General features: G+C 35.2%; 1 protein-coding gene across 1 annotated transcript in view; it reads right to left on the bottom strand.

Annotated features, from left to right (window-relative positions):
• USH2A (Usher syndrome 2A (autosomal recessive, mild)) overlaps positions 1-17,996 on the bottom strand; it is a gene marked incomplete at both ends in the record, with an annotated part of 237,604 nt that extends 219,608 nt beyond the window's left edge. The window contains 4 exons of the mRNA XM_009070392.1: positions 2,872-3,035; positions 8,161-8,344; positions 13,939-14,580; positions 17,801-17,996. Of these exons, the coding sequence (XP_009068640.1) occupies positions 2,872-3,035; positions 8,161-8,344; positions 13,939-14,580; positions 17,801-17,996 (1,186 nt within the window). The remainder of the gene's footprint in view (positions 1-2,871; positions 3,036-8,160; positions 8,345-13,938; positions 14,581-17,800) is intronic.
• Between the last annotated feature and the right edge of the window lie 3,197 nt (positions 17,997-21,193).

The following is a 21,193-nucleotide window of genomic DNA, read 5'->3' as shown; positions in this document are numbered from 1 at the left end:
AGGAATGAAAATAGCCTAGGGCAGTACAGAAATCAGCATATGGAGTAAGCTACCAAGGCCTGGATCCAGTACCACCCAATAAGCTTTTCTCCCCTACATTAAGTATTAGAGGAAAATATCAAGACTAGAAACGTGGATTTTTTTCCTCCTTCTGTTTATAAACTATCATCTTCTTTCATTACATGAATATTTGCTTAACATAAACAATTCACCAAAAGTTAATTACCAAAATCTGTTCAGCCAAACTAACAGGAGACAAGAAGCAAAGAATGAAGTCGCAGACTGAAAATGTCATGAGGGCCTCAAGTCACACAAGTGATAGATGCAGAGACTTGCACCAGCATCAGTGGGCCACATTACACACAGGTTTTTAATACAAATCAAAAAAGTGAGATGAAGCTCTTTAATAAGAGTAAGATAATGAAAAGCCCTGCTACTACTGCAATCTCCCAGCCAAGAAATAGAAGTAAATATTTGTAGAATTCATTGTATTGAACACAAAACATAATCATAATCTCCCATTAGAAAGCACAGGTTGTTTTGCTGCCAATCTGGAGTCTTTGAGTTCAGCTCAGCTAGGAAGTGAATGTATGCCAGGTGTCTATGCTAAGGAGTAAAGTTTGAGAATCAAAGGAAACAACAAGTGCTCCTAAATCCCTTTGGTATTTTAAAAGATTTCTCTCCGTGTAAGACATACTTGCAAAACTTGAGCAATCATAGAAATTTATAGCAACACCTTCATTCACCATTTGCAGTCTCACACTATTGCATATCGCTCACATGCATTTGCTGGTTTGCATTTTAGGTGTGTCAGCAAAGTGCTGTATTTCAGATTTTTGTACAGCATCTAAGATATTGCTAAACAGAAAAACTGCTAAGGAAAAAGGCCTTTTCCTTAAAGAACACTAGTTGGACAGTGACAGCAACTTTTATTTGCTTCCCTTGGCAAAGACTTCCAACAAGTAATGGTATGTGTCAACAAAATACTGTTCTACAATGAAAATATCCACAAATATCAAGCTAGGCAAAGCTCCCTATGTGTGCAACAAGTTAAAATATTTTGGTATGAATAACTAAAAGACTGCAATTGCTATATCATCTATGTCCAGAAGAGGACTCCGCTTGTCATTTAGAATGCTGCCTGATATATTTTTATCTAACTAAAATCTATGATATTATTTATGTATGTCATATTATTATTAATCAATTTTATAGTTGAATTGTTATTGACCTTTATCCAATGTATATCCCAACATAAATAAGTAGGTTGGCTTATGTTTGTAAAGTGCTTTGAAGATGAACAGCATCATAAAAGTGCCATGTATTATGATTATTATACATTCAGTTGAAACATCATATATTTTTTAAAGAAACAACAAGCCAATCAACTGTCGGCACAGAGAAGAGATACTGCGCCTTCTGCAGAAGAGTATGAGGAAGACCAAAGCACAGCTGCATCTCTAAACACTTCCAGACTTTGAGGGAAGATTTTAAAATCATCTTTGGAAACAAATCAGTCTTCTTTGTACTATCCATTTATAATGCTGCATATTCTTCCTATTACTTGAAATTTAAACTGATTTACAATTAAATACAAACTGGTGTAAAAGTAAGAGCTGTCTGTCCCTGTAAACAATTTGTGCATGTACATCTCTACTTGCAAATCTAAAGTATTCACTGGTCACAGTGATGAATATCACATAATACCTATGCAGAACACACAAGGAAATATTTTGTTGAAAGAGGATCCAGAAATACACTCCAGACATAACTTGAGAATGTATAACCCTGTCATTGCATTACACATGACTACCTGAGCTAACTGTCACAGGGTGGCCAGTGTGGCCATTATTAATTAGGCCTGCTGACAGAAACGCCCAATTAGCATCTGCAGAGTTGCTCACTCACTGGTTACATGACTTCCAAGACTGGACTGTTAACAGTATGGCAGTAAAGGTGTATCACAAAAATGCAGCACATCTTTTTCAGAATTAACTGAGGTCCTTCCCACATGGTTTGCCATTGCATGGCATGGTGTCCTCAAACATTGGCCCAAAGACAACTTAAAATTCACTTTTCTTATTGCAGATACTTTCTCCTCTCTTTCCTTAAAATCCCTGCCATCTTGGAGATTGTGCACTGGTGAGCAAATCTGAACATTTAATTTTGAATAATTACAACATAAAGGATAAAACTGTGCCCCCTCTTCATATCAAAATTCACTGCAAGGGCAGAAATGTAGATGCTCCATTGCAATTTGTTTCATTACAATTAATGATCTGAACCTCAAGATAATATTAGTCTCACTCACATGTGTCAATTTCTGATGCTCTGTCACATCACATCACATACTTTCCCGAACCCACTGAAAAAAAAGCCCCAGCAGGAGAAAGGCAAAGCTACATTGCACTGAGGAGCAGATTTTGAATTAATCAGCAGGAGCAGGTTTTCAGCTGACCTTCTGTTCTTTAGACCTTCTGAAGGCAGGTCTCCTGCCTCCTGTCAATGGCAGGAAAGGAGGCTAAACTCTAAGTCATACAAATACTACTGCCTTCAATGACTAAAAGGTGAACTCTGCATTGGTCACTGCAAAGAACATGGTGGAAAGTGCAAGGGAACTATGGGCCATTACTTCTACCCTGGCTTAGGACTGCAAGCATAAGGTGAGGATGACATGAAGCTTTCTGTACATCTCTCTAGAAAACAGTCCTAAGATATGGGGAAAATCACTCAAACTTCAGGGGCCCAATATATGGGGACTGTGGGGGAGTAACACCCAGTTTTAGTACTGTTGACTGAATTCAATACTCACTAAATCAATAAAAAACTTTCATTTGAAAGACATGCTTTTAAGAACTAACATCCACTTACTTTTACTGCAGCCAAATAGGTTGTCGGCATCCAAATTACTAGCATCGGGAACACAGTTGTCACATTTCAAGCCAGTTACAAATTGTTTACAAACACACTGCCCAGTAACAACATGACAAGTCCCACTAATGGCTCCTGCAGGATGACAATTACAGTGCTGACATCTATAAACAAAAACAAATCAAGGAAGTGATCAAAATACATTAACACTTCAGTTAAGCACAGTAGGGTTTTGTTTTAAAGATTCTTGGGTAACATAATTAAAAAATCATAAACAGTTCAGTAGTCTGAAACACAGCAGAAAACCTATTAGTTTGATTGAAAAAAAACTTACAAAAAAGATGCCCACTATGAAAATAAACATTTCAATGCCAGAATAATATTCTATTTTAGAGAAAAATGGCTTAGAATTAAAGAGCTTTTATATATATTGATCCATATACAAACTGGATAATAATGTTTGGCAATAACCACATTATGCACTCAATCCTGCAACCTTATTCACACAACCTTTCTTGAGGGCTGCAGAATACAGTGATACACATGTAACCAGTTGTAGAGGTTCCTGCATAAAATATGCAACCTTCTACCTCAGTGGAAACTAAGCTTTTGTTGGAAAAACAAAATCCATTAATAATTTCTTGTCCACAAAGGCAACCTGAAGTTGAAAAAAATAACATGCTGTGAATAAAGGAGAATGAATGGTGACCAAAACTGGGAGAAAAGCACTCAGATTAAAACAGTGAGAGAAAACAAAACAGTAGAAATATGAATATTATAACCGAAAACACATTTTCTTTGCAGCCTGATGGACAAAACTAGAAATAACTACAGAGAATAATTAATTAAATATGCAAATTAAATTATTTTTTAATTACAAAGAACAAAAAATTAAAAGCACTGGTATCACACAAATGCCACGTTTCAATTCTGTAAATCTCTCTGGCATCAGTAGAATATTTTCAGGATTAATTTATGCTTTAGCATTTCCATGTGAAACCTCTTGCAATCAACTTGTTCTTTACTTGATACACTATTTCCCCACTGACATTCATTTGTAGCAGGGATACCAATGCCAGATTGTGTAAATATGCAAAGACTCAGAACATGTAAGAAATTAAGTGAAGCAGTATTTTCCTTGCTGCAAATACTAGAATGCTACTCATTGCAATACAGACTGCCATGATTAGTCATAACAGAAAGCCAACAATGGCAAAAAAAGCTTCATACTTTAGATTCTGATTTAATTCTATTTTAATTGCTGCAGAGTAAAATAATTTTGAAAATACATGGACTGGGAGAAAGGTGAGATTGCACAGTCCAGCTAAAACATGCTGGGAAATCCACACATCACCCCCCTTGCCCTGAGCTGGAAAAGTCTGATTCTCAGGCATAAGCAACAGCAGCCTCAAGGGAATCTCAAAGTACTCCAGAGGCAAGGTCCCAAGATGATGAAGCAGCTAAAAGACCTCAGAGAAGTTCAAGGCAGGGACACCCATGCTATGTCCACCTTTACTCTGCTAACCCTAAGACTAAACAGGAGTCATTGATCTGATTTGGCTGATAATTCCTCAGCCAGTTTCACCAGATCCAAGGAAATATATGGTGGTGCCTTTTCCCAGTCACCACTCTCACCTTGGTCTATATCTCCTTCTATCCATATAAAAGCAGAAATAAAAGCAAGTTCAGTTATGTATTAGGTATCAGCTTTTTAAAGCAAGGGAGAGAGGAGGGGAAGGTAGAAAGTGTTTTCACATTAGGACACTAAAATTCGGGTCAATAATCAGTGAAATAGGCATTAAATGTGAGAGATTTTTAAACAAGCTTAAGAAAACTCTTCACATACATTTTCTGCCTATTGCAGAGCTCTCTGTATTAGAGTTCCTTTACTCCACAGCAGCTCGTGCTGTGTGATCTCCTGGGGAATCATTCAACACCCTTAAAAAGGCTGATAAAAGCTAAAGCTGCAAAATAAGCTGCAAATTTGTTTTATGGACTAATATCCTTTTGAGAATAAATAAAATACATTCCCTCTTGAAAACCACTATAGTGTAGTTTCCTCTCTTTTACAGTCAAGAGAAAAGGGCAATTTTTTCCAACTCTATTAAGTCTTTTCATCTGTAGACAGTGTATCCAAATCCCCCTTTAAATAGAGGTTTTGTTTAGAATATTTTAATTCCATGACTAAAAAATCCTAGTTTAGTTACAGGTAAAAATGAAGACAGAATTATTTGCTCAGTAAGACAATATTTTCTTATTTCATAATTTCATTACATGATGATTTAGTTGGGGAGATGTTAATAAAAGTTTCTTGAGAGATAAATAGTGAAAGACATGCTTCTCTTATCATTCCTGCATATTATTGCACCTCTTATTAATAATGGTCCTCTGATTATTCCAGTTTTCATTATCATTCACACATGAGACAATCAAACTCACATACACATACAGTCACAGCAATAGTTTTCAGTGCCTGGCAGGGTGTGTCTGTTTCTTTCTGCTTGTTGCATTTTCTTTTGGGTAAAGCATAGGCTCCCTACCTTCACCTGTACTGAATTCGGCTCCAGATCCTGCAGATAGCAGCATATATTTCATCATATTCTGCTCCATGGGATTACACATTATATTTGTGTAATCACATACATTATTTTCTTAAACAGCAGAACACCAGAACTGGATTTGTTGTTATGCACAGTTCATGCTTTTCAGTTAGGATTAACCATTCAGTCAATTAAGGATTTTTTAAAAAAAACCAAAAAAATTCTTTAAAAAAATAAGTAATCTTTAATCATGTAAGAAATATTTTCAGCATTCTTGCTAAATGCTAATTCTTCAAGGTATTCAGAGTCAAACATATTTGAGCTTTATTAAAAGGGAATTATATATAATCAAGGAAAACAGACTTTTAAAACATGGAAAGAGAAACGTCAGCTCAAGATGAATTGCAATATTGATTTTGTGAGGATAAATGGTTTTTGTAATACTAATATAGAGAAACCTTTATTACATTGACTCTCTAGGTGCAGTTAGAGCCTCTCCAGCAATCTGTTTAAAATCTTCATTTTTCATCCTTATGGGAAAACCTCACTTGCTAAATGGATTTCATAAACAGTAATCTGTCAAGATATATATATATATATATAGATAAACAATTTGTGATGTTCATTGACCAGTTCATTATAGTAAACAATACAGTGGAAAAGCATTTCAAACATGTACCAATGCCCACAACCATTACAGATCTGCTCAGACTGCTGCAAACACCCAGTATTTCTAATTCTCTAATTTCCCAGAAAATTTTCCTGCTTCATAACCTGAAATGCATTAAAGAATACAGAGCTCCTGTTTTATCTCAAGTACACCACAAAATAAATCAGCTCACATATACAGTCCTCAGGGTGGGAAAATTTTAAAGCCTCTCACTCTCTGTGTATCACAACTTTTGCTTCTTTTGTGCTATTGTGCAAAGACAGATACATCTTTGCCACTACAGACAGCTCACATCCTTTTTGCTTTGCAGAGTCCTTAAAAGACACTTGGAGCAAAGATGGCTTAAATGACTTGGTAACTTTATGGAGAAAGAAAAATCATGTAACTCTTTTTATGAAGATATTGGCAGTTAAAGAAATGAATTAAAATAGATTAACAAATAAATACTTGCATTATAGTTTTCCGTGGAAAATATTTCTGCCTGAGGAACAGAGGTACATTGCCCAAGTAGATGACAACCAGAAGGAAGTCAAGCATATGCAACACAAGTTAATCATGTTAATGTACTACCAGAGTAGTCTTCAATACTGTCATGAGGATTAACCAGTATTAAGACATTAAAGCCACCTCCGATTCAAATTCCAGAACTGTTAGAACTTTCTATCTTTACAGAAAGGTCTGAATCTAGACAATGTATATTTCCACATTTTGAATTTCAGAAGACAGCTTAAAGTGTAGGTATTTGAAGGCCAATATCTGGTTCAGAAAAGCTATTGCTTACTATAGACACAAATGTCTTTGGCACCTGCTAAAACTGGGGGTGGCAGGAGGGGGAAAGATTCTATTTCAAGTAACTTAAAAAAAAAGTATCATTAATAATAAGGAAAATATATTTAAAAGGGAACTTTAATATTGCATGGATTTTATTCCTTACCATTAGAAATGACAGGAAGTGAAAATAGGAAGTCCTTATTCCTACAGATTACTTTATGGCCATTAGCAGATGCCTCTGTGACCCGAAACAGTAAAAAATAATTTAAAAAATCTCCTAATGAGTGACAGCAACATAAAAGTTGAAGTGAAAAATCTGCAGAATAATGTCAAATAAATGCAAGATGACACTGATAATCACTGTCTAAAAGCATGTCTGCCCCACACTAGCTAGGAGAAAGGAGCACGGGGAGGGGAATGTCGTACAGATTTTGCTTCTGCCTCTGGTGTATGGTTTGGGCTTTTTAAAGGCAAAAATACTAAATGCAAAAAAAACATTTTAACACCATGAGTCTGCATGAAAATATGATAGTATTAGAGCTGTGCAATCTTTCTGGACAATATTTTAAAGGAAATTGAGATTGTGAGGATTAAGTAAAAAACATGATATTGGAAAAGAAAGACAGAGCAATAGTTGGAATAACAGTACACTACCTATAGATAAGTTTTACCCTTTACATTCCAGGGAATGCAACCATATAATTCCAATGTACCTAGAGGCCTCAGGCTACATTAGATAAACAATTTACCCTGTGGCACATGACAAAATGTTGAAAAAGAATACACTGATTCAGAAAAACAGATTTTTAAGAGAAAAAGGTGCAGTGAGTATTTGTACTGCTGCTACCAAAATAAATTCGGAAAGACAGGGATATCTGCAGCTTTTCCTTTCTCCCCCCCTTCTTGAAATCTTCAGAAGCACTTGCTGGTTATAAGAATGGTACATAACCTGCCTTGTAGCAGCCAGTGATTAACACCTCAGAAAACAACAGACCTTACTGAAGATACAGAGAAAATGTAACAAAACAATTGCCAAATTGCTACAACATTAGCTAGCATTAGCCTTACATGACTTTCATGATGTTTCTATTTAAATCTCTGGCAAAATTTCTATTTGTTTCAGCTCATGGCAGAATAGAGGACTGTATAACATATTGCACAAAAATCAGAGTGCACACATGAACTCAAACAAGGATGAATGTAACTAGAACACATCTTTTCATTGTCACTAAACCATTGACTGAGCTACTATGAGAAAAAAAGTAACAAGGAGGTTATAAGTGACCTGTAAAACAACCAAACACTCACCTCCCTGTGACAGAGTCAAACCCAAAAAAAAGTTCTTTGCAACGTTCACATGTCTGTCCTGTTACAGAGGCATCTTGGCAACTACATTGGCCAGTTAGTTTATCACAGATCTGATTCACTGAACCAGCTGTGTGGCACAGGCATGGCAGACAGCCAGTGACACCGGATGGAGAAAAGTAAAAACCTGGAAAAGAAATGGATTTTGAGAACAGACAATATGCAAAATGCGAACACAGCAAGGTTATTATCAACTTGTATAAAATCAGGGATGAAACAGAACCAAAGCTTAGTAACACACACATCAACTCAAATAAAGCACTGTAGTCTTCCTGCAGCGCTGAGCTTCTAAATCTTCTCATTGGCACTTTGTAAAGCTACTGTTCATCCTGCTCTTGCCAACTCTGATGTTTTATTCTCTTTCTTCAGACTTTTAGACAGAGCAAATACAAAATAGGGGAGTACATTAACAAGTCTTTGGGGAAAGGAAAGACCCACAGACATGAGAGGTAGAAATGAATGCACCACAAGCAGTAGAAACATAAAAAATTACACACAAGAACAGACATTTGTCCATTCTAGTCTGGGATCTCATCCCTGAAAATGGCCACTCTGCAAAACATAACAAATGCACATATCGTCTTAAGATATGTCTCAACCAGTGGGTGGCCTAATTATGTTGTTTCTTAGAAAAAAATTATATTTGATGAGTATTCCCAGTTCTATGTAAAATTTGAATTTTACACCTCCCCAATACAGAGCTTGTATCCTGCACAAATACTTTGACAGAAACTAATAAATTGATTTAAAATGTTACTTATCTGCTATTAAAAAGCTTTCACTCTGAATCCTATCCTTTTGTTCCTGTATTATTTCCAGTTATGAACTGGAGCATTCACTTCACCTTCCCCGCAGTATAGTTGGTATGCTTCTGCCATGCTACCTTTCATCCCATTGCCCTCAGAAGTAATCTTTATCTATGCCTTGAACACATTACTGATAAATACAGTCAGATAGAGTTTATACACTTCTAATCTGGTCACTGAAGAACCTACCCATTATTCATAGACTCGACGGAAATTCTAAACAGAAGATTTTTTACACACATTCTTTTAATGATGCTGTATCACTTGCATAACCTATTTTGATAGGTATGGACTTATTCCATTCTTACTAATTTCTTTCTAATCAGAAGACAATTCCAGTAATGGTATACCACTAACAATATAATTACATATGCTTTCTAAATAATTTTCTATTTTTACCTGATTATTAATAAACATTTAAGTGAGTTTTTCACCCAAATTACTCTGCTCTTTCTCCCCCTGACCCTTTGGAGTGGTACAGTTTATTAAAAATGTAGGACTGTATGACAGCTTTGCAAATGATGCCAGTGACAGTATAAACAGGCACTAGTCAACATCAAGTACCTATCTTTGAACACGAATCCTAAGATAGGGTCATTGGTACGAGTTTCTATCTCTGTCAGTGGGTTGCTATTAATTATTACTGTACAACTTCAACAGAACAAATTCAGCTGTTACTGAGATATCCAGTTTTTGCACAGACTACTCAGACACTTGCCCTCTCTTGTTCTCCAGATAAAGTTCAATCAGTAGTTTCTTAGTCATGATCTTAGTTACTGAATATTTTCTGCTGTCCAATAACTTCCTGATGTCCTGCTTTATAATAAAGAGCCCAAAATTATATTGTAACATGTCATATTGCCCAAGGCCTTATTATTTGTCTTACAAGAGATAGCTCTATATATACACCCCTAGGGTAGTATTCTCTGTCTTTGCAGCAGTGTTGCACTGTGAGTTTGTATCCAAATAGCAGGGGAACTAAATAAATTGAAAACATTAGAATTTTACTGCTCAAATTTTTGTTCAAGTTTAGCCTCTGGTCCTCAGTGAGATAAATCTCAAGTGGACAGTGAAGTGATATCAGTCTCCAGTTAACATACATTCGCATCATAAAAAAACATGCTGTTGGCACTTTATTCCAGAGAGGCCCCGAACAGAGCCACCACAGAGACCAAATAGCTTGAAGTTATTAGTGAGGCAGCATGTATTATCTCATACTGCAGTTGTCTGCACAGTACAGTGCTCATCCTGTGCATAAATAGAGGAGCCCATTTCCCAGCAATGTCACTCTTGAGCACAATGAACGACTCCACTCACAGAACAGTACAGGAAGGTAGGAAACAAGTTTAAGCCTGGACTCACGCAGAAGGTCAAAGCTTCTTCAGGACCCAGTTTATAGTTGCAGTCAATGATAAGCACTCAGGCTAAAACAGAACCTCGTCCATCTGAAATTTTTCATGAAACTATGATTCAATGATTCTATTCTATAAACTAATGCCTAAGAAAAAACTACAGTGGGTAAATAAACACAACCCTAGAAAACAAATTCATTACAGCATATATTGCTTTTGTCATAGCAGTGAAATTCATGATTATAAAGAATTTATACCTTCATGTTAAACATCCTGGCACCCCTAATGTCACATTCCTTAAACAAGTGTAGAGCAGTGAAGGATTTGGTATATATTTTCATAATAATCTTTTAGAAATGCTCTAAAAGTTTAACTAAGTTTCTGGATACTACCACAATTACTTTTTTTCCCCCAGAAGTAACATGTAAATGCAAAACATTTTTTAAAAGTAAAAGCGAGGGATAGCAAAATGGGAGAAATTTCTTATCCCAGCTAATTTATAAGGAAATTAACACGATTAAATGCAGACAAAAAGAGAAGAGACATCAGATTACAAATTAATACTGTTTGTCATAAACATTATTATTATTTATTTCCACCACCTAGAATTTGGCAGGAAAGAGAAAGAAACAACTTAATGCAAGCTTAATTTACAGCAAGGTTAGAAGGGCTCATAAAAATTGCTTTATGAAGGATCCACTGTTGTATAATAGAGTCAATTTCCAATTTTAAGACAGCCACTGCAAATCTCTGCAAGATCTACGTATATAACTAGTATTATGCTTATCCTTTTTCAGATTTTTTTCCAATTCAACCATAACTGGTCACATTTGTCAATCAAACATACTTTTCAAAAGGAAGAATGAAAGTCACAGCGAAGTATTCATCTTCCTTTTTTAATCATCCTCTCACTTTCTCCCACTGTATAGAAAAGGAACACACGAAAAATTCCTTACCACTTTTACATGCTTACCAGCTATGGCAGTAATGCTCATTCCTTAACCACTTCAAAATGCACAGTTAACCACATCAACCATGTTGTCACAAGATAACTGATATTTTTCTGGCCAAGAAAGGTAGCAGGTACACAAAAACTCAGTATTGGTGCCCAGCACACATCCTACATACCAGTTTATATATTTTCCATATTGTGTAGCACTCTACAAATACCAGAGGTCAGCAAGTAAAGAATTTACAAAATGCCTTTTTTTGCATCTTTGCTGCTCTCATAACGGGATCCACGATCTGTGTTGAATGGCACAAATCCCAGATAGTATGGCAACACAGTACCAGAATGAGGCAGGACAAACTGTTCACAATGATTTGCAGGCTGGAAAGATCCTGCTTCAATCACTGCAACCTAGGACATCTTGAAAGCAAGTTTATATACAAGGTAAAACTGCTCTTTCATTTGGTTTCATGTTAGACTCAAGTATCCCTCTCTTTGCATATATCATTAGTTTAAAAAAAAATATAATTAAATGCACAGCAATCTACCAAAATGTTATTTGTATGAGAACAAACTGAAAGACAGCAGGTCACGGGTATAGCCTAATAGATAAAATACATGGCTGAATGCTTCAAAAAGAGCTTTAAGAAAAAAATCTCATTATAAAACAATTTCCCAAAGCTACATCCACTTTGAATTCTTCTCCACTGGCAACTCTTCCTGCATTAAGATTTTGGTAACTTTTGGAAACCTCTCACATTTATCAAAGCACATGAAAGAAAAGGGGACATTATTTTAAATACCACTAACTAAAACAAGACGTATAATTACACAGAATAAGGAAAAAAAAAAAAAGACGTGACCTGTATTCCACTAAGGACACTTGGATCACAGAGTTGAAATATCCTAGCAAACTAAAAAGCTCCCAGTATGTTTTTAGGGCTCCCAGTACTAACTAATTAGTCATGTGTTTTAATTAGGCTCATACACTTGGAGTATGTTTTCTTACCCTTGTCCCAAGACAAAGCCACAGCACATGTTTACAGTATTTGAAACCAATTAAAATTTTCCATACTTCTATATAGAAGACTTCTTATACACTCCCCTTGTTGTATAGAAAAGTCTCTTTCTATACATAGTAACAAAGAATATTTATACAACAGTTAGAGATATTAAATATCTAAATGAGCTCACACTGGGATCAACACTAAAATAGTGAAAATTCTGCAGCTGGCTATGCTACACTAAGAGCAATACAATGCTTTTACAACAATAAGAATTTACCCTTCCACCTGCAGCAGAGAGCTCAGTGTTCAGCAGACACAGGCTTATAGCTATTAGTTAGAAAATGTAAAAATAGTTATTACAGCAATATTTTTAAAATTATTTTTCTTTTTAACAGGAGCTATTGTGGAAGTATTCCTTTGAGTGCCATGTAAGCTATTCTACAAACCAGTCTGTTCATACTATCAATTAAACCTTTTTAAACCATTTAGTTCTGCATAAACCCTGGCCTTTCTTTCTCAAGGACAAGGGCGGTCACTGACTCAGGAAGCCTTGACATCACTCCTCTGCCGATCTCTGATTAAGTGGCTGCTATAGAGGGTTAGCAGGTCAAATAGCACTGGAGGAGGAACGAAGCAAAACAGAATGCTGCCTTATTTATTAGTATATCTACCTAAAATAATTTAAATGAAAGCATTTTAAAAATATTTAATGGAGGTTAAGCAGCTTTTTTAACCTCTGTTCAAATTATTGAATGGCATATTAAAACCAATGGAGCTATAACGTACCTTTTAATGTGACCTGCTACTTGAATAAATTGCATATGTATTTAACTTGAACTAAATCTATCTGCTTAATATTATTATGAAGCGTAGGTTAACATTACCTATAGTTTCACTTTACCCACCTACTTTCTAAAACAAAACATTGAAATATAACTATAGAACTCTCCTCTTATACTGAACCTTTAAACCCTGTTTACAGTAATATGGTACAAAATCTTGAACTGATACATAGCAACTGCAATATCATCTACTCGTAGGACCAAACTGTAAGCAGCCCTTGTGAAAGCCAGCACAGCCTCAACACAGCAAGGTAGGTGAATGCTTTCTAAGTGGTATGTTTGCCAGCCTCATCAAAGCTTAAGCAACCATCTCTGTGCCTCCTGCCACGCTCAGCTTTATGCATGATGTGCCCTTCCTGAAGAACTTGCACTCTGCCTTCCAAATCCACATTTTTCATTATGAGGATAGCTGCTGTTCATTAAACTATGCCAATTTACCTCTCATTCACCGAATGGGCCATGAAAATTTGTGTATTTTCTTAATATCTAGAACCAGCCTAACCTTATTTTGGACATGTTGAAACTGCAGTAATAATACAAATTGTACAACCTCTGGCAACAGAATAAATACTCGATGGCGATCAGGATGTTAATGCTTCCTTCTCATTCATATAGTTAGGAAGAAATGGAAAAACAATTAACAACAAATGTCAGAGACATGTCAGACATGAAGCTGTCTAAACATATATTAAAAACTGTAGGAACTAGAATATCAAATAAAGCAAAACTTACTACATCAAATAGATTGCCTTCCAATCTCCTTACCTGGTTTACACTCATCACACCTTCTCCCCTGACGCTGAGGCAAACAGACACACTGTCCAGAAACGTGGTCACAAACTGTTCCTGCCAACGTGCCCAGAGCGTCACAGTCGCAACGCTGGCAGCCAAGGAGGTTGCTCATGCTGAGGTTGTACATATGAAGCGTGCACTGACTGCACTGAAGGCCAGTTACACCAGCTTTGCATGGACACTGTCCTGTTGATTTGTCACAAAGCAGAGAGCCGTTGACAGTACCTGCCTTATCACAGTTACACGGCAGACAAACAAAGGAATGATTTTTCTGTACTTTGCGGTAGCCATCCAGGCATTCGTTGCATTGTCTTCCTCCAATATTTGGTTTACATGCACATTGCCCTGTTGTGGCATCGCACACAGTTCCAGAAAACGACCCTGCAGCATTACATTCACAAGCCTTACAACCAGTTACATCCAACCCATAAAAGTTGTCCATGCAGATGTCACAGTGAAGCCCTTTCACTCGCTCTTTACAATTGCACTGCCCAGAGAGAGGGTTGCAAAATTGGTTCACTGAGCCGTGGCTGTTGCACCAACAAGGCTCACATCCATCTTCATTAGAATATCTGAGAGCTTTAAATCCAAAATTGCAACTATCACACCTAAGACCTGGAAAGAGAAAAGGTGTTACTAATAATTAAAGAAAAAAGCTGAAAAGCTATTCATTTCAGTTTCTAAAACAGGTAAGTATACTACACTTGTAATAAAAAAGAGAAACGAAGGACTAATATTCTTCACTAACATAATTAACAGGAGTGACAGGGCTGCACAAATCAATTGAATAACTGTGGCATCCCAAAAATCTGTTTACTTTTCCAATTTGTTTCAGAAGCAATGCGTTTCTGCTGGCCTCTCAATATAATTTAAGAAACTTCTGCAAGAGATTCTGTGTAACATTTCTAAGACAAACCAGAATTAATCTCATTGTTCCCCAGAACAGTACCTGTTGCACAATCAATGCTTACATGAACTCTTCACCCTATATTGTAGAAATGCAATACACAGGGAATTGCACTGGGCTCTCAATCTGTTCTGATAATAGATTTCTACATTATATTAAAAACATTTAATATACGCTAGGACAGCACAAGTTAGACTAATTACAACGAAGGATTTCCTTAGCACTGTACTTCAGTTTTACCATTGATTACATTTCTGTTAGTGTTTATTGTTAGGCCTTACTGAAAGCAGAAAATGTTTTCCATAATCCAAAATGAAATATTTTTATCTAAATGTATGATTTAGTTAACACCTGCAGTACATTAAAATCTAAACCATTTTCTTCATGCTTCATCCTGTAGTTTTATTAGCTTTGTTTTCAAAGTCAATGCTTGCTTTATCCCTGCCCCAAGGGATGGCATTTGTATGTTAGTTTATAAAATGTACATTCCAGGAAAGCAAACTAGATTATTATACGAAAAATGCAAATTCAGTTATGTATTTTCCCTTGCAACAGGAAAATCCTTCACTGTGAAGCCATCACTTAATTGGTGCATATAGGAAAATATAAATACAATGCTCTAGAAAAATATTGTCATAGTTTAAAAAATACAAAACCATACAAAATACATCTAGCAACTTACATGTTGAAAATTATAACTAAAAATGGTAGGGAATGCATTATACATACGGATAAAAAACTCAGAAACTCCAACAGAAGGCAAGTTCCTTTAACAGTGATGAATGACTCACCTAAGGCATATCATTTAATTTCCATAAGGAAAATAAAAAAGGACCACTATTGCTGCAAATTTTAAAAATAACTGTATTGTTAACAAGAATTATGACTCATTTTGAACTATTAAAATTGGTCTACATGGATTCATATCATATCAGTTTTAAAAATATGCGCAGTGCTTATTTGAATATGCCATACATATTCCTGACAGGTAATCTATTCCTAACGATACAGAGGAAGGCCTACAGGGCATCACATTCAATGTTAACAAGTACAGGGGAGTTAGCACGCTTGGCATTTAATTCACATTCTTCTACCTTTTTATTCTAGATGAATGACCTACTTTAATAAAATTATTGGTGCTAATGTGTTTTACTGGTGATAGAATCATTAGTAAGATTTAACAGTTGTGTTAACTCTAACAGTTCATGTTTCATAACACTGCAGTCCATAGTTGCATTTTTTCTGTTATTGTGTTTGTTTAAATAGATAAAATGGCAATAGACAGATTGCTTTAAAAACCAATTTAGAAATCCAAAGAGGAAATGTCTTTGTTTAAAGTTTGCTGCACGTGTTTCAATATACAGAAGCTTATTTACAATTGGTCTGGAAAACAAGTGACAAAAAAAAAGAGAATCTAGTCTGGAAAGAACTAGGTCTTTATCCTGAGAACAATCACTATGGATAAGTATAGAAAGCATAGATTTACACTTTTTTTATATATAACTTTCACTGAAAATTAAAATAATTCTTATTGCTTTCATCAAGGGGAGAAAATGTTTAATACAGAGACAACGAAATATGTGAGAACCAGAGTGTGCATTTCTTGTGTGTCAAATTGCCACTGATTAAGAAAGGTTTTCACAGACGCAAACATGAAATGTGAGCAAAGAATATATAATTAAGAATGCTCTGAAATCCATTTTCTTGAATGTAGAGAGTGGGTCTAAGAAGCACAGAGGTTATTATTATTTAGCATCCTTTTTATTGTATGAAAAACATGGCATACCACAAGAAGAAGAACAGAAACTGTTCAGGCTGCTACCTGTTTAGAGTTACTTTCATTATTTGTTGTTATTTGGCATTTAGCAACAAAGACTCACGATATTACAAACAAGTCAATATTCACAAGTGAGTGTATATATCATATCAAGTATATTGTAATGTACTTGAACATTAGTAATGCAACCCAGAACCATTGTTAGGCTAAAGGAAAAACAGATTACTAATTGTGTTAATAACAAAGTAGGAAAGGATTTTATTTTTTTTTGAGACATATGTATAGCCTGAGACATGTACAGTTACCATGCAAGGCTCACTTTATCAGGAAATTCTCCTTGCATAATATTCTCATACATCAACATTTCAAAGTGTATTACATATACTGTGTATTTTGGGCACTTGATAAATTTTGTCCTTATGTGGCTGTGGCTCCCCTCAAATATGCTGGAAGTAATAAATTGCTATAATCAAATCTAATTTCTGAAAAATACCTGTGGGAGTAACAAACAAAAAAGCACGTCTTGTAAAAAAAATGATAAATAACACAGAAGGTAGCAGTTTATTATAATCAGCTTCGCATTGAATTACAAAATTAAAATTATGTGGCCCTTGATAACTAACCCTAGCTATGTACATGATCTGTGGAATTATGTTGACTTATTTTGCATTTCATAGGAACAGTTCAAAGAAATATAATAGAAAAAAAATGATAGATTTATCACAAAGGACCCTGTAGCACAGAATGTTTTGAGAAAAAAATCCATTTATTTTGGTCTATTAAGAAAACTAGCAGGGAAACGATTTCCTTAGAACTCATTAAGTATAAAACATTTTGGAAAAGTGTTAATTTCCTAAAAGAAACATCTATGCAGTAAGCAAATTACATTATTTCTGTGACTTATTAGTATGGAGCTATGTAAGCTAATGCAGCTATGCCATAAAGAAACTTCTAAAGGGTTGATTAAACTAAGCTTCAAGCTGTAGTTTGATAGAATTATGAAATTAATAATTCTTCAACAGTTAATTTCATTCATTTTTATAATCTGCCTTCAGCAAAGAAGTTTCCTATACCTTTCATTTAGAAATCAAGTGTGTTTTATTTCCAGAGAAAACAAGAAAAATGGCTCCAAACTCTTGCATTACACATACCAATAACATTTGCTTTGCACTTGCACTGTCCTGAATTTTGGTGACAGGTAATATCTCCATTGACTGTCCCAGAGGTATTACAGTTACAGGGACTGCAGCCATCAGGGTTTGACTGTTGCAGATTGTAGAATCCTTCCTGGCACTGATTGCATTGTCTGCCAGACACATGTCTCTTACAATTACACTGGCCTCCAATCTAGAAAGATACAAAATATTATAGAGTGATGAACATATCTATTTTTAGATGATACATTCATTAGGAACAAGAATGGAAGTATGAGTTGGGGAGGAGAAAATGGGACAGAAAAAACCCACTTTTTATATTTGTTGATATAGAAAAAAGAGAAATATTGAACAGAGTGTAACTATTTGATTTTTAAATAGAGTTTAAAAATCCTGTTCTTTCAAAACAGAAAGGAAAAAGAACTGAGTAAACAATGTGGCCATATTTACCATCTGGACAAAGAATCTGCAAAGAATATTTACAAAATTGCATTGTATAAATGAAGACTTCTATTAAAACAAATAGTACTTTTTTGTATCAGTTACTGCAAGGAACTGTCATCTTCAAAGGTCAAGTTTTGCAATTTTCTTCTGACCATATGTGTATTTATTTTAGCAAAAATGTTAGTTAAATAAGAATGAAGCAAAGTTGAAAATTTTCCTTACTGATTATTCACCCAAAATACATTTTCTTTCCCTTACCGATGGGAGTGACACAACAACTTTGTATTTGAAACCCTGTGCCTCCCTTCTTGGTTCAGCTGGGATCCAAAACATTCCACTTCAGTGGATCTATACAAAGGTCCTCTCCTACTCCCTAAATGGGTAACACTGCTATTCAGAAGGAACTGACACATCCTGTGTTATGCCTGGACCATGATTCAGGAGTATGAATCTCACATTCTGTGCAAGATCAAAGGGCTCCTGAAAAGCTACCTCAATTTCAGACCTCTGAAAGTGAGGAAAAGAAACCAATCTCTACATCACTTTCCAATGTGGTGGGAAAACTGACCACAGGGAAAGGGCAATTGCACTGGGATAGAGAAACAAGTGCAAAACATCAGTCAGTGCACAACAGGGACAAAACCAGGGAGTTAAAGCAACACAGAGATGCAAGAGATGTGAATTAGCAAAAGGTTTAAAATTCATAATCAGAAGCAAAAACTAACGTTGCTAACTCAAGTGTCCTGGGAAACCCAGAGAGGGCAGTAAACAAATAAACTCTGTGGTCTAAAGTAACTCTCTTTGGGTCAGTGCATTTTTTTTGAGTGCAAATATTTATAAATATGAAAAAGTACAGTGATTCAAAACTAGCATTCATCTACATCAGCAGCAGCTGTAGTTCAATGTACCTCACTTTTAATTAGCTATTGGAACAAAAAGTCTCTTAACTTTTTCATCTTTAATCTGTGAGTCAAGCAAAGCTGAAATAACAGGAGAGACAAAGCTACTTGGAAGTTCCACTGAAAATAAATGTTATTATCACACCCTCAAATCTACATTGAAGCTCTAAGCTTTATTGATACAAGATAAAATAGAACATCTAATAGTAAATTCTCAGTGGAGAAAACACTGAATGAAAGTTAGAGAAGCATGTACTCCTACCCTTTCCTCATAAAAGAATTCTGTAGTCCATAAAATCTCTTCAGTATGATTTCATGATAGAGATCTATTACTGAGGCATCAGCCACATTTTTCAGGAAGATGAAGATATTAAAAGCAAGACAGCAACATTTTGTAAAAGGCAAGACAACAGCAAGTACAAAAAGCTAAGAGTTAAAAGACCACAATAGCAGAAAACACAGCAACAAGGATTTTCAAATTAATTCCCTTTTAGACTGGATTTGATCTAGATATTTAGTATATTATAAGAGACTCAGTCATGCATTACAGCCATTCATCAGAGAACTCACATGTGAAAAGCAACTCTGAGTTTAACCCTAAATGAAGAAAAATACCTAGTTTAATACATAACTGTAAATGAAACATTTTCTGTTAGTAATTGCAGCAAACTCAGATTACACAATAGCACTCAAATCATATCAAAAAAGACTTAAAGTTACTCCAAAACCTACCACATGAAGGAAAGTTTTACATGGAAAAAGTCATCTTCAATAAATGAAAATCAGATCAAAATAAGGAAGTTCAGTAAGAGGGGATAACCACCATCACATTTTAAAACCAGAATAAGGCAATACCAAAATGAGCTTTTAACAAACAACATGCCTAAAGCACAGAGGAAAAAAATAATTAAAATCCAGAAACAAAGGAAGACTACCAGAGAATCAATATGGGCAATAAAAAATTAGGTGGTATAATTAGCAGATTCAGAGTGGACATCAGAACTTTTCACTGCCAGAGGGGATGTGGAAACTCTGTCCCCAGAGGTATCAAGACTTATCCAGACAAAATCATGACTGACTGGATATAGCACTAACAACAATTCTGCTTTGAGCTGGATCAGATGACCAACTAATGCTTTTATGATTATGTGTAGCATTCAGGAAAGAGCACCACAAAAGAGATTGCAAAGAATGTATTTCATAGCTGTTCACTACAAAAGACTACCTTTCTATATTAGGAATGATTTTCAAGATTGGTTTCAAACCAAAATGTCAGAAGGTTTAGCAAAACCTCATCGGTTGAAAAGTGACTACACATAAGACCAAAGTTCTAGATGAACAGAAATACAAAATTACTAAGATATTAATTGCTTAAATCAACATCAGTAAAAGACAAAATTATAAAAGTCACATCCATCTCCTTAAAAGGCTGTAAGAAAGTTTCAGGTATCTACAATCTAGTAGGCTGTTTTGTATTATTACTCAGTGTTCTATTAGAAATTAAAACATGCTTGATATGTTGGAAAAGATTGGTACATTTTTTTTTAAAAAAAGTAAAATATCATGCTTCATGATTCCACTGCATTATTTTAATCTAGAAACATTGCATATACTGAACCGCATGGCGATCAAAAAGTCAAATTAATTTCTACATCAACAAGTACAGACTTCATGCCTGGGGAAAAACCAATGCTGATTATAGGTAGACAGTGATGAGTCCAAAATTAGCTATTACCACTCAAGAAAGGAGATGTTAAAGCTGCTTCATTTCCCCTACAAATTATTTGAAAGCTCTGAGGCATTAAAAAAGGCAAAAGGAATACTGGAATTATTAGGAAAAGAACTGAAAATTATACAGAAAATCTCATTCTGTCATAACAATCCATTGTGTATCAACATTTTGCATAATCTGTATATCTGATTACTCTCTTTTATTTTAAAGAGGTCACAGAGTAGAATAAGCAAAGATACAAATGAAAAGAGACTAAAGACAATTCAGTTTGGAAAAAGATGACTAAGATGAAGGGAACACATGGCTATAAAATCA

Source organism: Acanthisitta chloris, unplaced genomic scaffold (genome assembly GCF_000695815.1).
Source record: "Acanthisitta chloris isolate BGI_N310 unplaced genomic scaffold, ASM69581v1 scaffold82, whole genome shotgun sequence".
Lineage (NCBI taxonomy): Eukaryota > Metazoa > Chordata > Aves > Passeriformes > Acanthisittidae > Acanthisitta > Acanthisitta chloris.
The sequence above is the reverse complement of the archived record's forward strand: the minus strand, read 5'-3'. Positions and strand labels throughout refer to the sequence as shown.